At 41.0% G+C, this 27,450-nt stretch overlaps 1 protein-coding gene across 7 annotated transcripts in view; it reads left to right on the top strand.

Moving 5' to 3' along the window:
• The window catches only part of LOC149226950 (Nucleotide/sugar transporter family protein), a 143,222-nt gene that overhangs the window by 62,150 nt on the left and 53,622 nt on the right, over positions 1-27,450 (top strand). For 6 of the 7 annotated variants that reach the window (XR_016247755.1, XR_016247754.1, XR_016247756.1 and 3 more), the window contains exons 2-3: positions 7,623-7,730; positions 7,930-7,964. Coding sequence is in view for 4 of the 7 variants with exons in the window: in XM_089377639.1 (XP_089233765.1) it covers positions 7,623-7,730; positions 7,930-7,964 (143 nt within the window). In the remaining 3 variants the exon portion in view is untranslated. Of the gene's footprint in view, positions 1-7,622; positions 7,731-7,871; positions 7,965-27,450 lie in introns of those variants that run through there. The other variant, XM_089377641.1, reaches the window with a different exon arrangement.

Genomic DNA, 27,450 nt, shown 5'->3' with positions numbered 1-27,450 from the left:
TCTCATGGGTTTAGGGTTGGCAATTTGTATCAAGTTGCAGGATGGTCCATTGGGGATCGTGTCAATTGACATATCGCATCTATAACACCGGAGGTCTACCTATGGGGCCCTACCTGATGTGAGTCAAATGGTGATAGGGATGTCTGAATTCAAGTAGAGCATGAAGGTACATGTCTGAGATGTACCGAAAGAAAATCTTAAAGGGAACCATTCCCCTCATGCAGCAGGTCCACTGGTTTGGAACAACTCAAGCAGTTTGAGATTCATGATCGAGAATCTCATGTATACAGGTGGAAGAAAGCTCTCTATGGCTTGAAGCAAAACACCCCTGGCGTAGTATGAGAGGATTGATAGCTGTCTGATGAAGCTGAGATTCACTATGAGTGAAACCGATCCAAACCATTACCTGAAGGTTGTGGATGATAGACCTCTCATACCGGCAACTTATGAGGACAACCTATTTCTGACAGGTGCAGACCCTCTCATTTGCAGAAGTAAGAGGGAGTTGGATTCCAGATGTGGAATGATAAACTACAAGCTTGTGACTACCTCGAGGATCTTAACTTTCAGAAGTTATATGGTAGTGATGTTGGACCAGATTTGGGAAATGCCTCTGAGTTTCATAAACTCATTCGCGTTGATGTTCTTGGTGAACTTCTGTCCGGACATATGTTTTACAGTTAGCATGGTGAGCTCATATTTGGTTGAGCCTCACTGGATTGGTGCCAAGAATCTTCTGAGATATCTTCGGGGCACAATCTCTCATGGATTGAGATACATTGCCGGAAATATGAAACTGCATGATTATTTGAATGCTGACTGGGCAGGCAGTGTGGAGGATCACTAGAGCACTTCTCAGTGCTGGTTCTCTTTGGATTCTGCTTCAATATCATGGATGAGCAGGAAGCAAAAGTCGGTTGCTATAAGCACCGCCGAGACCGAATACATAGCTACGAGTATGATCTCGTGTGAAGCTGCATGGTTTTAGAAGCTCTTAAGTGAGCTGTTTGTATACATGATGAATACCACTGTGATTCTCTGTGACAACCAGAGGGCGGATTCGATTATTGAGGAATCCCGTATTCAATGATTGCTCCAACAGATAGACATCAAATACTGCCTTATTTGCGATATGGTAAGTCGATGAGCGAGGAGGCTCCATTGCATTGAGACTGATGTACAGGTTGTAGACATTTTGTCAAAGCCCCGGGGAAAGGTCAAATTGTGACTTTCCCGAACGACTTGGAGTCGTTGAGAGACCTTCTTATAAGGGTCTTGCATATTGCATGCATTGAGCTCTGAGAGCTCTGGGGGGCTTGGGGTACTTACTGGAGCAACATACGACCACAGGGCGACTCACCCTCCCCTGGTGGTGCGCTATGAACAGGATGATTAGTTCTTCTATGGGCCGGGATGATTAGTTCTCCTGTGGGCCAGGATGATTAGTTCTCCCGTGGCAATTGTGGAACAGGATGATTAGTTCAATGATTTGTTCTCCTTGGCGACTATGGAACAGGATGATTAGTTCTCCTGTGGGCCAGGATGATTTGTTCTCTGTGGCGATTGTGGAACATGATGATTAGTTCTCCTGTGGGCCAAGATGATTAGTTCTCCGTGGCATCCACTGACAGGATGATTCGTTTTGCTGTGGACAGGATGATTAGTTCTCCTGTCGAGGCATCCTACCCATGCAGTCTGGGACTCATGGGAAGTACCTCTCATCTGATCAATGAGCAGGGAAATGAGGATAGGGACCATAGTAGTACTATCGATGGACGCATCGCTGTATCTATCGTACTCCCTATGCTAGGATGACCTCCATTGATCTGGGATCAATGAAACTGATCTGGGATCAGTATGAGTGGTTTGAGACACTCTCTTGTGACATTGATATGGGATCAGTATGAGTGGTTTGAGACACTCTCTTGTGACATTGATCTGGGATCAATGAAACTGATCTGGGATCAGTATGAGTGGTTTGAGACACTCTCTTGTGATATTGATCTGGGATCAATAAAACTGACTTCGGGTCAGTAAGAGTGATGTGACACACTCTCTTCAGATGAAACTGACTTCGGGTCAGTAGAGAATGGTATGAGACATTCTCGATCAATTCTTCTTCTTCATGGTTTAGCAAAGCAAAGCAGAGCAGAGCTCAGCAGAGCAGAGCAGTGCAGGGCACTGATGGCAGAGATAGTACAGTCGGACATATGGATCAGTGGATGGAGTTCTCCCTAGTTGAAAAGGAGTGTTAAAATTGGCAACTAGGGCCAAACTCCATGTGGGTCATCTTATTTATGGCAGCTAATATTTTTCTTGGATCCCTCTCATCGAGAGGTGTAGGATTGATCTAAAGATCATCTGATTCCAATAAGTATTCATGGAGTTATGAATTTATTTGCGTTATAAGACAATTTGTCAAGGTCGGCCAACAGCCAAATAAACCCCACATGTGCTCAACGTTTTAGTATAAAGAGAGGTGGCCTTCAAGTCATTTCAACACGCTTTGGATCTCTTCCTCTCTCTACTTGTCTTTGGGTTTTAGTAGGAGGAGAGATCCTAAGGAATAACGTTGCCCTGATCCATAGGGCTGAAATCTGGAACTGCCGAAAAAGCCGGAACTGCCGGAAAAGCTGGAACTGCCGGAAAAGCTGGAATTGCCGGAAAAGCTGGAACTGCCAGAAAAGTTGTAACTGCTGGAAAAGGCAGAAATGTCGGAAATGCGGGAAAAGCGGGAAAAGCGGGAACTGCCAAAAAAGCCGGAAAAGCCAGAACTACCAGAAAAGCCGGAAAAGCCGGAAATGTCGGAAAAGTCGGAACTGCGGGAAATGCCGGAAAAGTCGAAAATGCCGGAAAAGATGAAATTGCCGGAAAAGCCGAAAAAGTCAGAATTGCGGAACTGCTGGGAACAATCGGAACTGCGGGAACTGCCGAGAATAGCCGGAACTGCCGAAACAGTTGGGGCATCCGTCTCCGAAGGAGAGCAGCATGCAAGGGACAATTAGCATGCAACAACAAGCATGCTAGGGACAACAAGTAAGCAAGGGACAACAAGCAAGCAAGGTGCAACCAACACATATGTCAGGATGGCAACATGTTGCAGCAATGGCACATAATGCAGTATAGTGATGGGTACAGTCATGATTAGTGAAGCGTGATGAGATGCAACATAGTGATGATGGGTGCAGCATGGTGCAGTACGGTGAGGTGCAACATGATGACGAAATGCAGCACAACGATAGGTGAAGGAGTCACCTTGGAGAATTATTTGAAGCAGCATGTCTTCAACTGATCTCATGTATCATCTTCTTAGAGATGATCTATGCTCTTATCTAGATAAGTCAAAGTGTTGACTTCTATTGTAAACGTACTATCTCTCTCTCTCTCTGCTGAACTATTGAAGAACATATAAGAAGAATTGATCAAGGGTTTCCCCACATTGGGGTTTGTCCTTGGCTAGTGCCACATCTTGTTTCCTCTTGTCTTGGCTTGTCTTCTGTGATTTATGTTTATGTTCTATCTGCAGTTTACGTTAATGCTTATGTGATTGCTAATCTGGAAAAGATATGGAGCTAACTGTGAAAATTGAAATAAATTGCTCTAAGCATAGAACATACCTAAAATTAACACACAGTCATCGTCCGTCTCCACTTCCTTCTCTGCCCTTGCTAGCGCTGTCTTGATCTTGGAAGCCTCTCCCTTGCTTTTCTTCCTCGGACACTGGGTCTCATAATGACCCAACTCCCCAGAGTGGAAGCATTTGACCTTGGAGAGGTCCTTCTTGCGCTTTTCTTGCTTACCCTCAGATGCTAGGGCAACATCCACCTCCTCCTCCTCCTTGATTCTGATCCCCTTGCTGCTGCTTCCCGTCTTGGTCACTGTCCTGATCTCTTCTTGGCGAAGAGCCGCCCACATTTTCTCCTAATCTGGAAGGGTCGCCTTGCCCAGTATGCTCTGGACAAACACCTCCCAGTCTTCTAAGACTGCATTCAGGGTTGTTCTCACCATCAACTCTGGATCTGGTGTGGCCCCTATGGAAGTCAGCTGATCTTGGATCTCCTTCAATTGACCGAGGAAGGTGTCAATCTGTTCTCCCTTCTGCATCTGGTATGACTGCAGCTGATTTTCTAGGAGCATCTTCCTCTGCACGGAAGTATGCTGATACAACTTGGTCAGGGCCTCCCACATCTCCCGTGCCGTATTCTTCTCGGCAATATGTGGTACTATATGATCCTTGACCCCGTCAAGAATGATACTCTTGGCCCTCGCCATTGCTTCCTCATACCTGTCATTGTCAGCTGGGTCAATTGGGACTGCTATCGTCTTCAAGGCGAAGTGCTTGACACGATTTCTGTCAAGTACGGATAAGATTCTAGCCTTCCAGACTATGAAGTTTGAGGCTCCGTCCAGTCTGTCCTGGTCTCTTACTACTTCCCTGTGCCATTCCGTTGCTCTTCTACTTCCCTCCTGGAAGTTCTCGATGTGACTCCCTCTGAGCCTCGATTTCCCTCCTGGAAATCCTTTTGCTGATGTCGAGATGCCCCCTACTCTGATCGTCTATGCAACCGCACCACTGATCCGGATTTCTCGGCTAGAAACCCTCGGTAGCAACTCCCTCCTCCTTGGCCTTGCCCTGTTAGGTACTATTCTGACAACAATACCCGACCAGCTCCACTCTGCAACTTATCCACAGCCTCTTAAACCCCAACAACCTGAAGGTGAGAGCTCCTAGGCTCTGCGTAGTCCCAACACCGGCAAACTAGCTCCCTAAGCCAATTGCGTCAGCCCTCTTGGCTTCTGCGTGAGCCTGTCTTTGCCTCCCTCAGCCTCTGCGCAACCTCTTCTTGGCCCGAATTTGATGATGTAGGCACTACGTCACCCCTTCCTTGCTGTTTTGCTGCTAGGAACAACTTTTGTCACTTTGGACAACTGTTTTCTGTTGCTGCTGCTGCTCTGCTCGGCTGATGTCCTCAGTTCTCCTGTGATCTGCAACCACGCTCTGATATCATGTTGGAATTTCTAAGTCTGACATGTTAGAAACCCTTCATGCACTTTATTGATTTATTCCTACCTACTTGTTCTGTTAATTAACAAGTTATTTACCATGTAAATACTGGAAATAAATACAAGTACATGCTAAACACATTACAGATCATCAACTGAAGGAAATAGAAACAAGCATACAAGTGAAACGTTGTTTTTGGACTACTGTCCCTGGAAAAACCTAATGCGGGAAAACCAGTGTAGCTATCTGAGGGTTTGATTTATTATGCAATTTCAGAATACAATCTGGGTGCCAAATTCGGCTCACCCAACAGAGAAAAATCTCGGTAGTAGCACCTCTCTACTCGGAAGCAGATATTCCGGCTAAAACCCTGGATAAACACTCCGGCAGTGCCACAACTCCAATCTGCCCCATGAAACCCTAGCGTTAGCTCTCCCGGCAGTTTTGGCAATTCCCGACAGTTCTGGCTGTTCCTGATAGTTCCGGCTTCTGCCCTCTGCGTCAGCTTTCCCGGCAGTTCCGGCAGTTCCTGACAGTTTCGGCTTTTGCCCTCTGCCTCAGCTTTCCCGGCTGTTTGGGTAGTTCCCGATAGTTCCGGCTTTTGCCCTCTGCGTCAGCTTTCTCGACTGCTACGTTGATCCTTCTGGCACTATCTCTGCCTCTCTGCTTCTCTATTCACTGCCCCTCAGCTGCAACTCCAGATCACTCTCTCAACTTTCTCAGCAAACCCAGCCCCAAAAAGTCGAAATCTTGATCTCTTTGTGTGTTCTCCAAGTGACCCTCAAGCCTCCTCTTATACTTTTCTCATTGACAAATCAACGGCCAAGATTAAGTCCCTAATCAACGAGTAAGATTAGATCTGGCTTGATCCATGATTTTTGGACCATTCTAACACAGTTTATATTAATTCACATTAATATTTTAATTTCCCTAAGTTTAGACTTAGGGACTCCATTAAAAATATTAATTATTTTAATATCTCCCAAACTGTTTAGAATCTGCCCAAACCCTTTCTGGGTATTGGAGATCTCAATTGCCTTAGCCTCTCCACCAAATTTCGTGGCTAGAGCACATCCGATGCTACCCCAAATCAACAATGTCATTCTTGGAAGCAGAGGTATCTTGTGATTGAAACAATATTTGTGCTATCCCTGGGTCATTAATTTTAGAAAGTTGATTGAGACCTTAGCTTTTTACCTTAGAAGAAGTCTTATTTACTCTAGATTTAGACAGCGATTGATAAGTATGAGAATCATCATTGCGTTGCATAATCTCATTATTCTTGGAAATGATTAGCGATATCCTAACAGCAATAATCTCCTCTTTGGGATGCTCAAGTCCTAATACCCACATCATCTGATCTTCCTTTTAGAGCTGCACATATTCAGAAAAAGGGAAGAGTTTCCCATAAGCCTGGATATTTGTCAATGAGGGCTGACAAACTCACTCTCTCTTAAAATCTCTTTTGTTGTTAGAAACTTAGAATCTCTCCCCCAAGGCCAATCTAATTTAAAACTTGATACTGTTACTGTAAATCTGATATGAATCTGTCATCAATTGTGGCTTAGACACTGCTGTTATGATCCCAAAACAATACGAACCCAAGGGACTGCACTATCAACAAGCTGATATGTCTATAATGACAGATCTACTGCAGCTAGTTTAGTATGGAAGTAACAATAAAATTGGCAAAAAAAAGCACCATACTATAATCAACAACGAATTCAGGAATATTAGAAAGATAACAGCACATAGCATGGTAAACTTCAGATCTGAACAGCAACCAACTTACAGCAGTTATAAATATGTAGGAATAACCAAATTATCATTGAATCTTAAATACCTTGTGTCAGGATAATGAAAACTTTCCTAAGAGGGCATGGATGCCAACCCAGGCCAACTCCAAGAACTTAACGCTGAAGAGCTTATTTATAGCTAATGTTCACACTTTAGCTTCTTTGTGTTTTATATGTGGGACTCCGGATACCTAATCTAACATAAAACTCCTCTAGCTAGCAGAAAAGTATAACTGACATTCATAAAACTCTATATTAGCATCAAATCAGTTAGTTAATGGAAAATATAAACTACCACCGAAAATTATAATGTTCCACACAAAGTACCAATAAGTAACAATAAAATGGGTTATATTTGACATTGTAACATGGCAAATCAAAACCTTTTTATTTCCTTCTACGTACTTTCCTCCACAAATCCTGACATTGGAGGCTTTTAGAGTTTCTCAAAGTCCCTTTTCTCATTACCATCTGGAATTGTATTGATCAAATGGAGTTGTACTAATAAAAAGCTTTTCTAAGGTGCATGGAAGAAGATTATCAGGCAGTATGTGTTGGTAGCCTGCTGATGGTCATATGAAACTCTTTGTTGGATTTGAAGAGGACGATCTGTATAGAAGCTTACCTTGAATTAAGTTATATTTATACTTCTATAAATAACAATTTGCAATTATTCTTTTGCCAACAGAAACTAAACTTATTTTCAATTAATTTATGAAGATTGAAAGCCTTAAGGGTTGATAAAACTCGAAGTTACAAGAGCATGTTTTCATTGGTAGATTAAACAGGCCTTTGCTGACCTAAACATTGTCCAATTGCAGTGGGTGCTATCTTCTAAGGAAATTGGTTTCCCATATCCCTTGGGCTTGACGCTAATGCACATGGTGTTTTCTTCTATCCTTTGCTTCGTTGTAATCAAAGTTCTGAAGGTATCTTCACAGGCTGTTTTTCTTTTTGAATAGTTAATCATTGGTCTTATGAAATGACAAAGAGTTTAGAATTCTGTATTGGGTGGCGATCTGATCTTTTTTGCTTTACTTATTTAACCACTTTGAAAAATTTCATTACAGAATGAATTTTGGGATTGATAGACCGTACTTGGTGCCTACTTTTCTGGTTTCTTTGCAGCTGATTAAGCATCAAGATGGAATGACTCCTGAAATGTGAGAATCATCAAACTCAAAGCTTTCATAAATATGGATATTGAATTTGTTTATTTTCTTTTTATATACTCACTTCTTTGATGTGTTGGGAGGCACAATCTGTAAATCCTTACAATGGATGTCATTAGTTAGTCAATGACCTGCTTTACTCCTATGAATTCTCTTTGAATGTCTCGACTCTCGTGTGCTTTTATGTGAGCTATGGTATTATATGTTACAGAAGGTGCTTTTTCCAAAAGTAAATTGACCATTGATATCCATAAATTAGTCTGCTATGGAAGTATTTGACAAGGTTTCCAGGTTTCAGATAAACTAGTTTCTTGCCCTGCTTCTGCAACATCGTTTCAGATAAACTAGTTTCTTGCCCTGCTTCTACAACATCGTGGGTTGTTTGCATACACTGACCCTTGGTGTTGGGCGTAGGAACACAACCTATTAAATTTAATTTGCCTGAAGTGCCACCATAAGAATTTTGAACCTTTGCCAAGCCTTTGAAGTTTATGATGCATCAACAGTTGAGATAACCTTGGGACATATCATGCAAAGTAGTTTCTTAGAGACATGTAAATACAGACCACTGTCAAGTGCTCATGCATGTGATTGTAATATGACATTCAAAATCTGGGAAAATAGAAGCCAGACTGTTCCAAGCTGTTCTGGAGGCAAGATACGAAAATGTGAAATTCCAACATCTATATTTCAAAAACTGTTACTCAAAGTTAGACATCAATGCTTTGGAGAAGCTTCTCTGCTTGTTTTGCAAATGGCCGCCGAGGTCCTATGCGTGACCTTGTATATGACACCCATGGGGGGTTTTCCCCATGCACTATGCTGAATATTTTAACCAATGGCTCTGAGATTGTGTAATCACTTCTCGAGCAACCTCAATGGCATCTACTGACTTGGTATATTTTGATTCAACGCACTCTTTAAAGACAATCATTTCTGTCAAGTTCATCTTTTGCCTACAGATCGATTGCAAGGAGATAATTGGCAGGACAAAAAAGTGCCCTCTAAAAGGCCACACATGTGAGTGAAGAAGCCTCAAAAGGGTGCATCATCTCCAAAGGACATTCTCCACAAAAGGTGCAACCAATCATTAAGAGGCATGTCTCCTCGTCAAAAGTCATGTCTCAACATCAAAAAGGTGCCTCAAGCACAACGACATCCTCCTCAAGCCCCCACGTCATGCAACAAGGTACCATGTTATCATGTATGTGCAACATCCTAGCTCTAAAGGGCAACATCCAAGGTGCCAATGGCAGAGGAGGGTCTTTGGAGGTGTGCCAAATCATCATCAAGCCCAACACTCTTCGTCAAGTGTCCAATGTCCATCATCAAGTGGATGTTCTCCAAAGGGTATGTAGCATCAGCCATGGAGTGAAGGGGAAGTATCATCAACGTCCTTCAAAGGACCATGACCATGTTCAGATCATCATTAAGCCTAGGCTCAAGGAATCAAGTAAAATCAACTATCATGCATACAAGAGTCATTGAAGCATAAAAAGTGGCCATATTTAATGTCAAAGCCATATAAGTATATCACATCAAGTATCTTCTTCAAACTTCACACTAGTTTAGGAATTTATACATGTTGCCAGATTTAGGTATGGGATGGTCATCAATTACCCCTATTAGTTTCTTCCGGCCCTGATGGAGGAACAGTTCCCAGGCTGGCCCTTCAATAAATATGTATAAATTATAAGTGATATGGTCGTGGGTGGACTTCATGAAAGGTGTCATTGTCTTCTACATGGGTTATGCAGAGACCATCCATGAACACCTTTGTGGAGGGAGCGCTTGCATTACTTGAGTTACCCTTTCCTTGACATTGTTTTTTCCACCCTTTACGTAGCCTTTTTCTTTGCTTTGATTGGCTTGTTTCACAAGCTTTGATAAATTTCATTTAAGACCCCTTCAAGATGTTACTTCATTGCTCATAGGAGTTGGGATGTTTCTTTAAGTCCATTTTACTTTGATAGGTGTGATATGCATGAGATTAGGTTGATGGCCTCACATGAGGGGGTAGAGCTCAAGTTAACTTGGCTTTTAATCATAATGCATCTGTTGCCACTTGTTTTCATTTTAACATTTGGCACATGCTTTTTATTTCCTGCTTTTTGCACCTGCATTAACCTCTGGGGATTTCCAAGCTCCTCTTCTCATAGGATGAGATAAGCAGCAAACTAGTCCAGGCGACTGTCAACAACCAACCAAAAGATAGGACAACAGAGAAAGGGATAGATGGCAGATGTTAAGTATGGAAGGATGTGGATATGTTATCTCTATCAAGGCCTCCTATTCTTGCCCCTCCTGGACAGGGAAGGAAAAGCCCCAGAGTGGTTACATTGGACTAGAAGGAAAAGATGACCACCAAGGTGAAATGAGGCGACAAGTACAATTTCCAAACATCATGACCCATTATATGACTTCAACCCACGATCCTTACTTAGATGCCTAAAAAATTAAATGTAAGAATTTTGTATGAAACAATGGCTAATGTACCTCATGGTTGCTGGTCCACTTTCATCAGACGAGCATGCTGATCAAGTGAATGAGCTGATCAATAATGAGTGAGAGGCATCAAAGGGGTTGCCATCTGAGGGGCACATGAGGTTGCTGGCTGGAAATCTACATCATGGGATTTTTTTTTCTCCTCTGATTACCCCTGTATATACATGGGTAACAAGTCCCAAACATTCCATGTTGTACTTAATCCATTGCCAATTTATCAGTTATACATTTCAGTTTATCTCGTTATTATTTGTGAATTGATCTGTTTTGTCAGATTGATGGGGAATTGTGATGGAATATTTGGTGGCATGTGCTATTTGATCTGAATGTGTTAATTAGATATGTTGCATAATGTTTTTTCAATGCTGTTCATTATCTTTGTGATAACTTATGCTAGCTGCAAAGTCCTCATTATGACTACTGCAGAGTTGCTTTTACTTAATCAATGCAAAGAATGGTTAAAAGACTAATTAAAATAGTACTTACTTTAACTAGCATAGGCTGTAGAGTTCTTTCAAACTCCACAGTGCAAGGGAGCCTGATTTGTAGGAGCAGCTGAGGAAGAAGGATAATGGGGTTGAAGAATTGGTTGATTAGCACCTGTCTAGCACATCTTGCAACTGCCGGGAAACATTTCATGTTTCTTGAGGGGAAAACATTTGAAGGGAATCTTGGAATTACTTGGGATCTGTTCTGAGGGATCCAAGAACTTCCCAGTATTTTTATGTATCCCAGCCACTTGATTTAGGTTGGCTTCTTTTGAGTCAGTAGCGTTCGAGCTATCAACTGCAGGGTATTATTGTAATTTCATCTTTTAATTAATCAAGTGACTGTTATAGTGGATCTGAGTTAGGATTTCGATTTAACGATTCATGACCTCTCTCTGAGCAAGGGCCCAGTGAGGGAGGTAAGTTGATTAATGTATCCACTGTGTATGTTTTCATGTTGCCCATGTTGTGGTTTCTTCTCTTGTTTATGTAATGGTCTAATGCAATTTTTTTGCCCCTAGTGCTTCTCAGGTAACTAGGGTTTCTAACCAAACTATTTTGCTCATTCAACAGTGGGCATTCATTCATCAAAATAAACAATTCATTTAACAGTGGCAGTGATCATACATGTTAATTTTCCAATGTTCTATGCTGTAACAATCACTTATAACAATTCTTCTTCCTATAGCAATCAATTATCCAATATATTTTCAATCACCCAGTAACCATAAGCAATTGTTGATAGAACATAAAACCATATACACAATAGAAGACATCCAAGAACAATAGAGACACAGAGGTTTGGTCAAAGACTAGGGAAAAACCTCATAAAGGGGAAAAACCTTTCCAAATTCTTCTTCTATTAGATTGTCATCGAATGTTCAGCTGAGAGATATATATTCCAAGTACATCAACAATGAGTCAAAGGTCAAAGCCTTGACTATCCCAAACAATAATCCAATATCCAGTCACAGATGAGCAATATAGTTAAATCTGGTCAAACTTTAATTCTGCAAATTTTCGAAGTCAACAGCAGTCAATGCAGCCCTAACCAGTCCTTGGTCAATGGTCAAACCTGGTCCAAAAAGTTTGGCCAACCTGTCAAAGGATTTGGCCTCTTCTGCGTCAAAACAGCCCTTAAATTCTGCCCAAAAATTCTGTCAAAGTCAAAGTTTGACCTGTGGAAACCCTAGCCGTACTTTTGCAGTCAACGCTGGTCAAAATGCTCAGAAAATTACAGTCAAAGTCTCAGTCAACTTGGCCTCCCAAAACAGATCCAAAATTCAGTCAAACAAAGTCAAATCCCTCAAGTCAACGCATGTTAAATAGCCCAAAACAGAAGTCAAACTCGGTCAACAGAAAAAGCCTTCTCTCTCCTTCCCACATGTGAACTCGGACTGTGCAATTTCAGACCAAATCGAACCAAATGAAGGATGAATGTGTGATGTGATGCCCCCAAGTGATGTCTCATTAGGTGTATTTATATGTTGGTTGAGGTGGATGAACTTCCTCTTCCAGGCCGACTTGTACATTTTGTGTTGTCATGGTTCCACATTGAAAATAATATTTTCCCATGTGCAAATTAAATTCTTCCAAGGGCTAGGGGGGTCTCCTTAGGTTGGGAAGGGCTTCCCCATGAAGGGAATTTCTCCCTGAGCTGCCGAATTTCAACACTTCCTCTCAACTAGGGAGGAATTAACCACTGCATCATAAGTCTCATCATATCATATCTCGTCTCTGCTCATCTGCTGAACACTCACGATCTAAAGAAGAAGAATTATCATAGGGGAGATCAATCTACCACCCTATATCTGATGTCAATAGGCAGGATACCACTCACTGTGAGAGTTAAGGATCACACATCCTATTGATCAGGACAATAGGCAGGATACCACTTGCCGTGTGAGGTAAGAATCACACACATCCTATTGTCTGCTGATCTTCCCTCCTTGACCCTCAAGAGTCAAGTGGTAGAGCACCTACATCGTATCACTTGGGGAGGATACCAGTTACCATAGGTAAGGATTGCACACACATCCAAGTCTCTTCACCGATTGGCCAGATGGGTGGCAATTCCAACAAGCCCAACTTGTGGGTAGGATGCATACTAGGGTATACTCGACAATAGGGGAGATACCACTTACCAAAGGTAAGGATCAAACACATCCTACTGTGACAATAGGCAGGATACCACTTACCATGAGAGGTAAGGATCACACATATCCTATCGTAAATGATTTCCCTCAACCCCATGAGCTCTCTGGCTCCATTCCTGCCCTGGGAGCTGAGATAGGGGGGAAGAGCATAGCTCAGTGTTCTTGATCAGCTGTGACCCTTACTTGAGAGGGTCACATCCACCAGTGCAAGCTACTCTTTGAAGACCAGGAACTTCCCTTTCGGCAAAGGCTTGGTAAGTATATTCACTATCTACTCATTTATCGAAATGTGATGGAGTCTTACGAATCTTCTTTGCACCATATCCCAGATATAGTGATATCTAATCTCAATATGCTTGGACCTGTTGTGGAACACGAGATTCTCTGAAAGTCGGATCCCACTCTTGTTGTTGCAATATATCACAGTTGTATCCAGTCCCTGCTCAAGCAGCTCTCCAAAGAGCTTCCTCAACCATATTGCCTCACAGCTAGCCATGCTAGCAACAATATACTCCGCCTTAGCCGTGCTAAGAGCAACAAACTTCTGCTTCCTGCTCATCCAAGATATCATGGCAGACCCCATGCTAAAACAACACCTTGATGTGCTTTTCCTGTCAACAATATTTACGGCCCAATCAACATCAGTGTATCCATGTAGTCTCACATCTCCGACAATATATCTCAGTCCAAGATTGATAGTCCCATGTAGGGATCTCAACACATGCTTAATAGCGACCCAGTGTGCATGTAGAGGCTCAATCATAAATTGACTTAGGGTGTTATTGCAAAACATATGTCCGGTCGAGTGTTCACTAAGAACATTAGTGCCCCAATCAACTATTTGTACTCAAAGGGATTGCTAGATCGGGTCCCATAACTTCACCACATAACTTATTGAAGTTCATCTCCATCGGTGTGGCCATGGACTTGCATTCAACCATTTCGAATCTTTCCGGCAACATGACAACATATTGCCCTCATGAAAGGAAAATATCACCAGGTCTCTGCCACACCTCTAAGCCTAAGGAGTAGTGCATCAAATCATCTCAAACTTAGAGGTTAGCTCCCTCTTACAGTTGAGAATAAGAGGCTCTCCACCTGTGAAGAATAAATCATCAACATATAATACTAAAATTAGGGGCATACCTTGGACAACTTTGAAGTAGAGGTTCGGGTCAACATTGCTTCTCGTAAATCCAAGCTTCATCAGGTAGCTATCAATGTGGGCATACCAAGCCTTGGGGGCTTGCTTCAATCCATAAAGCGCTTTCTTCAGCCTACACACATGAGTCTTCCTGTCATGCTCCTCAAAGCCCTGTGGTTGCTCAACATATACTTCTTCCTTGAGAATGCCATGTAGAAACACGGTCTTCACATCCATCTGGTGAAGAGTCCATCCCTGGCTAGCAACAAGGGCAATGATAGATCGAATAGTAGTGTAGCAGGCAACTGGTGCAAAAATGTCATCATATTCCTCTCCCTCTTTCTGGGAGAAACCTCTAGCCACAAATCTCGCCTTGTATTTCTTGATACTTCCATTCACACCATGCTTAATTTTGTACAACCATTTAGAAGTCACAATAGACTTTCCTTCAGGTCTCAAAACCACTTCCCACACATCGTTCTTCATGATGGATTCATATTCCTTTGCTATAGCGTCCTTCCATACCAGTGTTATTGGAACCGAACCGTTTCTGACAAAACTGGTCGGTCTGACCGGTTTGGAGGCAACACTGGTCCGAACCGGCAGATTTCTGTATGGAATTGGATGGTTTGGTTCCGGATCGGTTCCAGACACCCACTGTTGTGCAGCCCGGGCATAAAAAAAATGTTTTATTTATTTATTTTATTTGTATTTTTCCTAGTTTCTAATGCTACTCTAGCACCCCCTAAAACTATTCAAACACCCCCATCCCCTCTATTTCACTTACACTATTCATTCGAGTCTCTTGCAATTGTTGAGCTAAGTTCGGTGAGGAGAATTCAAAGAGTTTTTTGCATGGTTGTTCTGAGGGATATTTTTTGCAGATTTGAAGAGTTGATTGGAGTCTTGGAGAGCTGTTGGAGAGTGTGTTTGAGCTTATACACACTAAGAAGAGGAATCGTAGCGGTTAAATGACATGGTTTTTGTTCAGTACTACCTTAGGTTGAGGTGCAACCAATTGTTGAATAAAACCCTTAAATCAAGCAATATTGTCTTGGGTGATTTTGATCCAACATCAGAATGGGTCGTGGAGAGTCAAGCACCAACATTTGACAATGAAGACCTTTCTTGATTGAACTTGGAACCACCTCCACAGGATGCATAGGCAGATATATAAGAAGCACCAGTAGCAGCTTCAGGGCCAGGGGAATCAAGCCATAATCCCATTGCAGACTTGGATGCTACTCATTCTTCAAATGAGGACGAGGAGGATGATTCGGAATCAAATGATAATTGATGATTTGATCATTGATTTGTTGTAGCTGTAGCTTGTAGTATTGTAGGTTGTAGTATAATACTATGATCTATCATGTTATTTTGGACTATAAAGGCCTTTTAGAGCTTGCTTATTGATGTTTGTAACATTTTTGGTTCAACGATGTTTTGCACTAAGTGTTATTTTGGTTATATGCACCATTACTTGCTTTATAAATGAGAACTTTTGCATATTTGTGTATAAATGGTTTGGATTCATATGGATGCACATGAATATATCTGTTATTCATTAAAATATGAATATTTTATGTGTTTTTGGTAAACCGTTTTTTTTGGTTCCGACTGGTTCCCGGTCCACAAGGTTTTTCGGTTCAATGACTGGTCCGGTTCTGATAACATTGTTCCATACCTGCTCTTTCACTGCTTCTTCAAAGGTGCACGGTTCAGCCTGTATCATGTTGCTCATTACTACAACATATCTCTGATATTGGCATGGCTTCTTGCTTTCCCTGAAGGTTCCTCTTGTAGCAGCGTGTCTCTCAGCATCTTGTAAAGTATCACGACGCTGTAGTGGTCTCTTCCTATCAGGAGGATCACATGGATGGGGATCCAAGGGGTCCATGGGTTCCAAAGGATCATCAACAATATCAGGCTCTAACACAGGGATAGGACTCTCTTCTTGTGCATCCATGTCATCATCCTTTCTTTCAACATTGGTAGGGGGAGGAGTATCCCTTGCTTTCTCAAGGGCAACATCTTCATCAAATGTCACATCCCTGCTAAACTCTATATTCCTTTGACCAGGTACATATATTCTATAAGCTTTAGAATTTTCACAATAGCCAACAAACGTACCTTTCTTTCCTAAAGCTTCCAGCTTGTTCCTCTTGTCCTTCGACACATGAAAGTAAATGGGGCAGCCAAAAATCCTCAAATGTCCAACATTAAGCTTTACACATGTGAAAACTTCTCCGAGTGTCTTGTCACCCAAGGCTTAATGAGGAGTCCTATTTTGAACATAGACAACAATATTAGCAACTTCTCCCCATAGAAACTTTGGCAACTTTTGATCATGCAACATGGCTTGGGAAACTTCCATGATAGTCCTGTTCTTCCTTTCAGCTACTCCATTTTGCTTGGGGTTATAAGGTATGATGGTCTCCTTCTTGATTCTTGCTTTCTTGCAAAAGTCAATGAACTCATTTGAAATGAATTCTCCTCCATTATCAGACATGAAAACTTTGATTCTCTTCCCTGTTTGATTTTCTATTAGAGCTTTGGTGTTTTTGAACATGTCAAATGCTTAGTCCTTATGCTTCAAGAAGAAAATCCATGTCTTGCGGGAAAACTCATCCACAAAGATCATATAATACAGGTAGCCACCAAGAGTTGTCATCGGCATGGTCCCACATAGATCAAAATGTATTAGTTGATGTGTTTTTGTGATCCTGCTCGTGCTTAAAGGGAATGGTCCTTTCATCTTCTTTCCACTTACACATCTCGAACAAACTCCATCATGATTTATTCAAATCTCGGGCATCCCAAAAACCATCCTTCTCACCTTAGGCAAGGCTTCATAGTGAAGGTGAGCGAATCTTCAGTGCCACAACTCACACTGATGATTACTATCATGAACTGATGCTTGGATTGGTCTTCCATTGACTTTGTAAAGGCCTTCAATTCTTGATCCCAAAGTGAAGGCATCCCTTAAGCGAGATTCCATAGGCCAAGTAAGAACCTTTCCATTTATAAAATCAACTTTCATTCCTTTGTCTTCCAAGGCAGATATAGACACAAGAGTCCTTTTCAATCCCGGCACATATAGAACATCATGTAGATTTATAGTTTGACCATAATCCAAATGAAATGAAATATAACAAGACTGAAGCAACAAAACTGTTGCTTGTTGAATTTAAATGTAAAATACACAAATGTATTTGTAAATAATATTAATAATGTAAAATACACAAATGTATTTGTAAATAATATTTTTATTAATATATGAAATGTACAAGGATGATGAATGTTACAATGGGGCTCTTCTTATATACCTAAGTAGGTGTCCTTTCATGATTGGAAATGTCTTTTAGACATGCCTTTTCACTTAACTAACGACTATCTAACATAATCATTATTTTGATTATTTATTATTTACATTATTTATATTTATTTTATTTTGTATAATTTATATTCGTAACCTTGCCCTTTCCTTCGAAAGCTTTGTCCTCAAAGCTATATTGCTGACAATTTTCTTCATCTTGCATTTTGTAATCTTGGCATATGTAACGCGACGTCTTTGGTACATCAACTTGTATGATTTGCTGGTAACACTGTCTTGAAACTAGTTTGTTTTCTTTTCCAATAAATTTTCTCTTTCATATATATATATATTTTGGTGTGGTTCACGAGCACCCTGGTCATTGGGTGGCCGCTACGTCCACGGAAATATCTGGGCTGATCGACCCCGAAGGGAATCAAGCCCCGCGGCCAATAACTAGGCCTAACCCCAAGGGCTTCGGGGAGAATTGACCCTGTGACCTCTCGATCGGCGAGGCACTGATTTGACCGGTTGAGCTAACCCTTGGGGCTTCCCTTTCATTTATATATATATATATATATATATTTTATTTTTTATTTTTAAATAACTTTATATAATTATATGCACTATATAATATAATATAATTATAGTTAATTTATAACTATAACTATATAGTTGCATTATATAACTATACTATATTAGTTGCATTATACGACTTATGATAACACATAATGGTTGATGGGAGGCACGATGGTCAACGAAGTAGTGAATGTTGAAGGTGCGGTGAGAGTCAACGTAATATGCAGATGAAACAAAATGGCTCGTGGCAATTCCAAGACATCCAAAGAGGAGAATCTCCAAACTCCCGAACTTGACGACTGCAGAAACAATGCCCAACGATTTAAAAAGACATGATGTATCAGAACACCTGGTCGGCCACGATTTGCCCACAAAATTTCAAGGGTCAACAGAAGTTTGTTTGAGGGGTTTGGCTGTGATGCGGTGTCGACGACAACTTGGATAAAAACGACAACAACTTGATTTTGTTGCTCCTGCAATGGAGGAATATGGGTCTGTATATTTGCATGTGTTGGTTGTGCCCTTAACTGCTGTGATGGATAAGATTGCGGTTGTTGTGGTATGTGTGGCACTTTTTCCCTCTGCTGTTGTTGGCTGAAGGAACATTCATCATACTAGGCCCAGAACTTGGTGAATTGGCATACTGCATGGGCGATGCAGTTGTATTCTCAGTAGATGTTCCCCCAATCCCTGCCACAGGTGATGCAACAAATCTTCCAATAGGCTGTGTTGCTGAAATCGGGTGTGAAGCTCCAGGATTTGTGACTACAATGGAAGGAGATGCTGAAGAAGGGTTTTTTTGGATACAATGCACCAGTGGCCTCTACAAAGCTAGTATCACCATCCACTGATGCCAAACCAAACTCCAAATGTGGTGGAAGGACAGTTGGTTCTATTTGTTGATCCACTAGCAATCTTAATCCTTCACCCTGGTTTGTAGCTGCTCGCAAAAGTTTCTCGTGCTCTTCAATTTTTGCAACCTGAACCTTGCCCAATGGAGTGATGTTGCCCAATGCCAGGGGTATGGCGAGTGCCCAATCCATAGACTTTGCGAGAATCATTTATAGCTTTTTCAGTGCAATTGTAGGCTGCACTAATTACATCTATTCTACTCTTTAATTTCTCAACTTGCATTAGAACTGGGAGGTGTTTTGGAGAATTTAGCATCTACGGATAAATACTAATTCCCTAGATAATTAGATGTATCTAGAACAACAGTTCAAAGTGTTTTAGACTTTTCCTATAAGCAATAGATAAGATGAGAATATAGAAGGCCTATCTATTGTTCCGCTTTCCTCTCGTCTTCCTTGTATCGATTCCGTCGCTCCTTCCTGTACTTAATCCGCTTGAGAAGTACCCTGTAAACACAACAGAAGACAAAAATTGATCAAAGCATACGATCTATTGAATATAAGTGAAAGGAATTAGATACAATTCACACACATAAGCATTATGAAACAATACAAACATATGGGATAAAAGATTCAAACACTTTATAGATAGAAGAAGGAATTACAACCATTGGTGTCTGATTCAAAGCCATTCCTCCAGCTTGGATACCATCCACATCACATCAAAAGCATGACAAACTTGTAGTATCACAATACTTGCTTCAAAGCCAAATCTCATAGCAACATTATCTCCTTACAATTCAACATAATCTAGCCCCTGATCACTTAGATGAGTGGTCAATTTATAGGAAGATGAAGGAGGTTTTGTCATTAATGGTGACATTGAATGGCCTTCCATACTTAGAATTAGTTCCATGGGGCAAGGGATGAGAGGATAGGATGCTCCTTAACTAATTCTTCATCCATTTTCGAGCTCATAGGAGTTGATAAGACAAGGAAACTTCTAGATGACTCCAAAAGATAAGAATATTCCCCAAACCCTAGGTGAATTTTGCTCATTCTTGCCCAGCGCAGGTGAAAGGAAGCCTAAGTGCTCTGCAAAGCACCCTAGCAGTGGACTTAACTGCTCCACAACGCACCTTCATAAGGGCTTACCTGTGTTGGTCCCTCTAGATGCAATTTCTGGATGTTTTCAAGTCATGAAATTGTTTGGGAAGGAGGCATTCAAAGCGGTGACTTGTTTAGGGCATGAAACAACTGAATTTAGGGTTTGATGAGCCATAAAACATTGATCTGAATGTTAGGATTTGATGTGCCCAAATGGATCTGTAATCGCTGCCCCCTAAAGCATGAAGTCGGAAAAATGCCAATGTTGAATGAAATTCTTTACGATGAGGCATCGAAGTGGAAGGTGACCTACATCAATTACAATACATATATCATGATATTTGATTTTACATGAATTGCTGAGGGAAGGCATACCCATGCTCAGCTTATAAACTTTCATTACATGTACATAAACAATCGTCTACAGATATAGACCCATGATTGGAATGACTATCAATGTAACGCCGTTGTACATATGATTTAGTACTCCTGATATTGCAGCCCGGATGGATGAAACTAGATCCGGGGTCTGCAATCTCGTTCAACCGTTCGCTCAAGTACGAGTCTAACCATGCGAATATGTGATTTGATGTCAAACATGGGAAGACACCCTCTGATTACCAGCCAATGATGTAAGCTGTTAACAGATGCGAGAGAAATCACTGATAATGATAATCATCCTCAAGGTATTGCAGTACATTTTGCATGGTGTGAATGGATGATTTGATGTTGAACACCATACAAAGTCTTTTGGTCGAAGGCCATTGATGTATGCCTATCGCGGAAAGCGAGAAACCTGTCATTGATGCATGCAAGCCTCAAGGTACTAAATGGGTGTTTCTAAGTCAACCTCCTGGGATAAAGAGTTGATGTCGACAAGAAGCGACTCGTCGCAGGAAGGCTTTTATGTATCCCACATCAACGACACGAAACGAGTGTAGTGATTTTAGAGATGGAATTTGACTGATGACACAAGATTCAGGAATGGCGGTCATGAAAATGAAGGTTTATGGTATTGCAAAAAATGGATTTTGATTGGATGACTTCTCTTGAACATGTCGGCGACACTAAAGTGAATTGGTAGCATTGACCCAAAACAAAGCGATGGATGGTATGATAGAACAACGGTGTGATAACCATCAAGCTAATAACCCAACCCAGATAGTCACGGTGATGGAGTGAAAGTGTCATGTTCAAGAGCGACCTGCTACCATAAAGCGGTTTTCCCCTTTTTCCATTTTCCTCAGTCATTGCTGACCAATACCTCTTTATTTTTACCAATCTTGAAGAGGATAACATATGCTTGTTGTATAATTTCACCCTTTGGGCGAATCCATCGCTATTTGATGTTTTAACGAGTTTAGCGAAGGTGAAACTCGGTCTTGTCTAGATGGACAAGTTTGTTGCTATTTGATGTTTTTAATGAGTTTAACGACAAAGATAACTCGGTCATTTTCATGTTTAGAGAGTTTGAAAAGGTGCAAAAAGAGAACTCCACAGGTTCTTTTTCGTAAATTAATCTCTCAAGCTCGAAAAAGCGTAAAATAATACAAGAGATATCTTTTCCAATTCGTTAACGAGCTGGAAAGGACAAGCCCTCGACAATCTTTTCATATTTAGAGAGTCTGAAAAAAGCTTAAAGAGGACTCCACTTTGAGGAACGAGTACGTCTAGGATAGCAACTGGTTCCGGTGATGTTGGAACTTCTCAAAACATGTTGACTTATGTGAAGAGGCTGGCTAATAAGACCACTCATTGCAACTGTTCCTCAAAAAAAGGTAAAAACAACCAAGTGAAAGTGTATGATCGGCCAAAGGGATGGTGGTGATGGGATGAAAACAACCAAGGCTCATCTGACGAAAGAGGCTGATAGAATGGCAATCACGAGGGTTAAAAATGGAAATGGGTTCATTTTTACACAAGCTTGAACCATAGGGCACTATGCTTGGATTCAGTTTCATGTTTACATAAGCTTGAAACGACAAACTATGCTTAAATTCAGTTTCATTTTTACACAAGCTTGAAACGAAGAACTATGCTTGAGATTGGTTTACATGCCCCCAACATGATGAAAAGGAGAGTCTCTGTTAGGCCCCTATACTACTAGTGTAACTCCTTATTTTTATTAGTACAACCCACTTATTATATTGATGTACCCATGTAGTGCCCATATTGTTACTATTGTGCCACATAGAAGCCCACTATTGTTATTATTGTGCCCTTACATTATTATTGTTATGTCGGTTCTGATTATGTTATGACCCCTTAGACTCCTATATATAGAAAGGAGGTCTTTTCATTTGTATCATCCAAGAATTGTTCATTTATGTAATGTAAAGGAGGTTGCCCCCTCGAAGAGGCTAAATTCTAAGGCGTTGATCTATCTTTTCTATCTTTTCTTGAGCTGATTTCATAACATTTGGTATCAGAGCTTTGGATTCTAGGGTTTCGCTGCTCCAAACAGGTCATCGTGGCATTTTCGCTATAACTTTTTTTCTGCGACGTTTCAAAAGTTGCTAAAAAAACCCATTTGAGAAGAAATCGCGCTGAACCTCGGGTCCGAATTTCAGAGCTTTTCGCGTTATATTTCGGAGATATGATCTGAGGAAGTTGGTCTTTTTGCAGACTCCTGAATTACATTCCAAACAGGTGACCTGGGGAAAATCGTCATAATTTTCTCTCTGAGGATCAGATTGAAATTTCGTAAGAAGGTATAGAAAGAGGACGGATTGTAGTTTCTTGTATACATTTTTCAGATCCAAAGGTTGATACAGTGACTCGTGGCACGTTGTACAAGTTCGCTCTACTGAACTTGTCTATAATCAAGTCACTGTGGGAGATTTCGCATAACTCTTCCTTGGAGAATCCAATTTGGGTCAGACTCGTGGCATTGGAAAGAGCACACAGAAGGCTACTATAGGTTGCAATTTTAGAACTTAAAGATCCAAAAGTACAAAGTTACAGTCGTTTCAAGATCGAGCTCTTAAAATCAAGAAAAAACAAGATGAGGAAGTTTGATGGCAAGGATCCGGTAAATTGGATACTTCAGATGGAGCAATATTTTGACCTACATGGTGTACCACTGTTACAAAAGGTATGTATTGCATCTTCATATTTAGAACCGGATCAATTTAATGGTATGAAGGGCTTTGTTCTCGTAAAAAACTTGTTACGTGGTCAATTTTCACGGAGGAAATGATAGCACATTATGAGGATACAAAGAGCAACACCTTCTTTAGAGCAACACCACAACAATTGGAAAGAGTAAAAGGGCTTTGTGACATAGTGGAAAGAAAAATTATGGAAACCAAGAAGCATACCCCTCACAACTATAAAGGCGGAAGTGTTGTTTTTCCTAGCCTTCCACAACCTACAAGGGTTACACCACAACAATTGGAAGAAAAGAGAGAAAAAGGGCTTTGTTACAATTGTGATAGCAAATGCACTAAAGGTCATAAGTGTGCTGAGAGGAAATTGTTTTACAAAGAATATGAAGAGGAGGAAGAAAAGGATCAAGAAACATCAAAAGAAGATATACGCCAGGACCCCACCCCAAAGAAAGAAGAAAGAATCAGACATATCTTGTAAGGCATTGGCAAGAATTACCAATCCTCAAACTCTCAAGATAGAAGGACATATCAAGAAGAAAAAGGTGCAAGAAGTGAAAGATCACATTGAGAAAGAAGAAATGAACCCAACCATATCTTGTAATTCATTGGTCGAAATTACCACTCCTCAAACTATCAAGATAGAAGGACATATCAAGAAGAAAAAGGTGAAAGAAGTGAAAGATAACATCGAGAAAGAAGAAATGAATCCAACCATATCTTGTAATTCATTGGTCGAAATTACCACTCCTCAAACTATCAAGATAGAAGGACATATCAAGAAGAAAAATGTTCAAGAAGTGAAAGATCACATCGAGCATCAAGAAATGAATCCGACCATATCTTGTAAAGGATTGGAAGAAATTACCACTCCTCAAAATCTAGAGATAGAAGGATATATCAAGAAGAAAAAGGTTCAAGCAGAGAAAGATCACATTGAGCATCAACAACAAGTTCTCCAACTTTTAAAGGATAACGCCACTTCAGTGCAAAATAAAACGAAACAACAGGTAGATCAACATCGTAGTGAAAAATGTTTTGATGTAGGTGATTGGGTATTTTTACTGCTACATCTCAAGCAAGCTATTTATGAGAAGGAAATGTTGGCAATACTACATGCACCTAAAAAATGGCGACCTTACCGAATGGGAAGACTCTTCAAGGATGAGGATGTGGAAGCATTGTTTTGTGCTATTTCTATTATCCAACCAGATTGGATAAACGAAGCAAGGGATGAATGGAAGAAGGACGAAGAAGTATGGCCATTTATTCAAAAGCTGCAAAAGATCCCAATTCAAACAATATTGCTAGAAATTGAAGAAGGAGGAAAAATCATATTGGAACTTGGAGCAGTCATAGAAACAAGAACCCGACAGCTACGAAATCGATCAATTTCAGAGTATCTCATCAAGTGGAAGAACTTACTCGCTGAAGATTCCACATGGGAGGACAAGAATTTTATACAGAAGCATCAAGAACTACTTAAGCGTTGAGGACAACGCTTTTTGAAGGAGAGGGGCATGTTAGGCCCCTATACTACTAGTGTAACCCCTTATTGTTATTAGTACAACCCACTTATTATATTGATGTACCCATGTAGTGCCCATATTGTTACTATTGTGCCACATAGAAGCCCACTATTGTTATTATTGTGCCCTTACATTATTATTGTTATGTCGGCTTTGATTATGTTATGACCCCTTAGACTCCTATATATAGAAAGGAGGTCTTTTCATTTGTATCATCCAAGAATTGTTCATTTATGTAATGTAAAGGAGGTTGCCCCCTCGAAGAGGCTAAATTCTAAGGCGTTGATCTATCTTTTCTTGAGCTGGGTTCATAACAGTCTCCTGTAACCAGATGGAAGTCGTTGCGGTGAAACAGGACGGTTATCCAACACCAGATAGGGACAAAGGTGAATGGGGTGATTCCCTTCACATAACCTACAGGGAAACTTAACTTTACCATTAGGTGCATGTCCCCCAAGCTTCATTACATTCACCTAAGTAGCTTACTCGTGGCTATCAGGTGGATGGAATGAAGGTTCTTTTACGAGATCAAGTGAAAGACTCGACTGGGATTGTACGAGATCTAATCAAAGACTCGACTTGGAACTTTGCTCCAGGGGAGCTTGTTTCATTTTTTAATGAGCTTGACACAAGACAAGGAACTCTGTTAAGATTCCTTGTTTCATTTTTTAGCGAGCTTGACACAAGACAAGGAACTATGCTCATGGGAGCTGTTTCATTTTTTAATGAGGTTGACACAGTAAAAGAACTATCCTCATAGACCTGTTTCATTTTTTTAATGAGGTTGACACAGTAAAAGAACTATCCTCATACCCTTTGTTTCATTTTTTAATGAGGTTGACACAAGAAAAGGAACTATCCTCATACTCCTTGTTTCATTTTTTAACGAGGTTGACACAAGACCAGGAACTATCCTCATAGGACCTGTTTCATTTTTTAACGAGGTTGACACAGTGAAAGAACTATCATCATATTCCTGTCGATCACAACTCATAAGAAGTCATGAAGGAGAGATCTGGTTCCAATGCCCCCAGTACATGATGTACAACATCACTGAATTGATCGTCAATTGATGCAGGTATGGAATGGGTTGCCACATAATTAACCTGTGGTGGGGATGATACCAGTGGCACAAAAGGACCATTTAGGGAATATGGTTGACTGGGAGCCATATTTGGACCGGGAAATTGAAGCTGGTCAACGGTGACAATTCTGCCTTCATGCGGGAAACAAATCACTTGAAAGAGTGTTGAAACAATAGCTCCCATGTCATAAACATAGTCGCGCCCAAGAAGTAAATTGTAATCTAAAGGGCTTGGGACTACCATCACGTTTAGATAAACGATTTTTCCTCCCAAAGTAAAAGGTAACTGAGGGAGGATCCCTAATGGTTGACTGGTTCCTCTGTTAAAACCCAACAGATTCTGGGTAACAGGCACAAGCGGTGGCGAACCAAGCGCTTGCCAAGCAATTGAGAAAAGGATACTCACTGATGCACCTTCATTCATAATAGTGCCAGATACAATCATATTACAAACTTGTACTATGATCTGAAAAGGCACATAAGAAGAAAGACAAAATCCTGTTAGTCGACTCCAATCAAAGGAAGTGACTAGACTACTTGGAGGGGGTATCGTAAGAACGGGAAAATTAACCCCTTGAGTTACGAGAGCGGGGGGATTTTCCTCCTGTCTTGATGGAACAGGAGGGTTGTCCCCAAGCTCATTTGAATCTAAAGAAACAAAAAGAACCTGAGTGGTATCATATTCACTCTCTTCGGGAAAGGTATGATTTATTGAAGGTGAAATCGGGTCAACTGTTACCTCGACCTGTTGATTTGGGTCGGGTATAGACTCATAGGATTCACTTTCAGAGAGAGTGGGTTTGACCGATGGTTGATTTTGGTCAGTCAATTCATCAACTAGTGAAGGATTTAGGGAGAGTTTCCTGTAACCAGATGGAAGTCGCTGCGGTGAAGCAGGACAATTATCCAACACTTTCTTGGCTTCATCCAGATAGGGACAAAGGTGAATGGGGTGATTCCCTTCACATAACCTACAGGGAAACTTAACTTTACCCTTTTTTCCATGAACTTTACTACCACTAGTTGATGGTGTGTCACCAACATGATCTCCAGAAGTTGATGACACAGGATGATGTGAACGAGAAGACCATTCTTCTAAGATCTGAGGAATATCAGGACAATTTCGAAGAAGATGGTCTCCCGCACAAAGTTTGCATGGACATCGAACTTTGTGAGGCTTGACAGGCAGTTTCTCATCAGATGTTGCATTCAAAGCAATGGTTGCTTGGTTGCCCCTCTGCTGAATTTGCTTCTTCTTCTTCTTAGCCACCTGGTTACTAGTACCAATACTTTCACCAGGCGAAGAGGAAGAAGGGGAGGAAGAAATAGCCGAGAAAGAAGGCAAAGGGTCAACTTTAGGATCAACTGGAGGTTGATTTTGTCCAATTGGAGGTGTACTCGATTGCGGAGAAATATCACATTTTGAACCAAGGAGGTTGAAAATAACCATATTGGCAAGCCAATGGTAAATCCCGGAAGGGATAATGTAGCCATATAAGGAGCACCAATATTTCCGAAAAGAGGAAAAGGACTAGGATTCCCATCAAAAGGAATTCCTTGATCGGTGGACTCCGGATTTGTCGCCATATGTTTCAACCCAAGATCAACTAAGGA

The sequence above is a fragment of the Pinus tabuliformis genome, chromosome J (assembly GCF_031772625.1).
Source record: "Pinus tabuliformis cultivar Carrire ecotype Pingquan chromosome J, CPIR1, whole genome shotgun sequence".
Classification (NCBI taxonomy): Eukaryota; Viridiplantae; Streptophyta; class Pinopsida; order Pinales; family Pinaceae; genus Pinus; species Pinus tabuliformis.
Note: the sequence above shows the minus strand (reverse complement) of the source record. Positions and strands in the feature narration are given on the sequence as shown.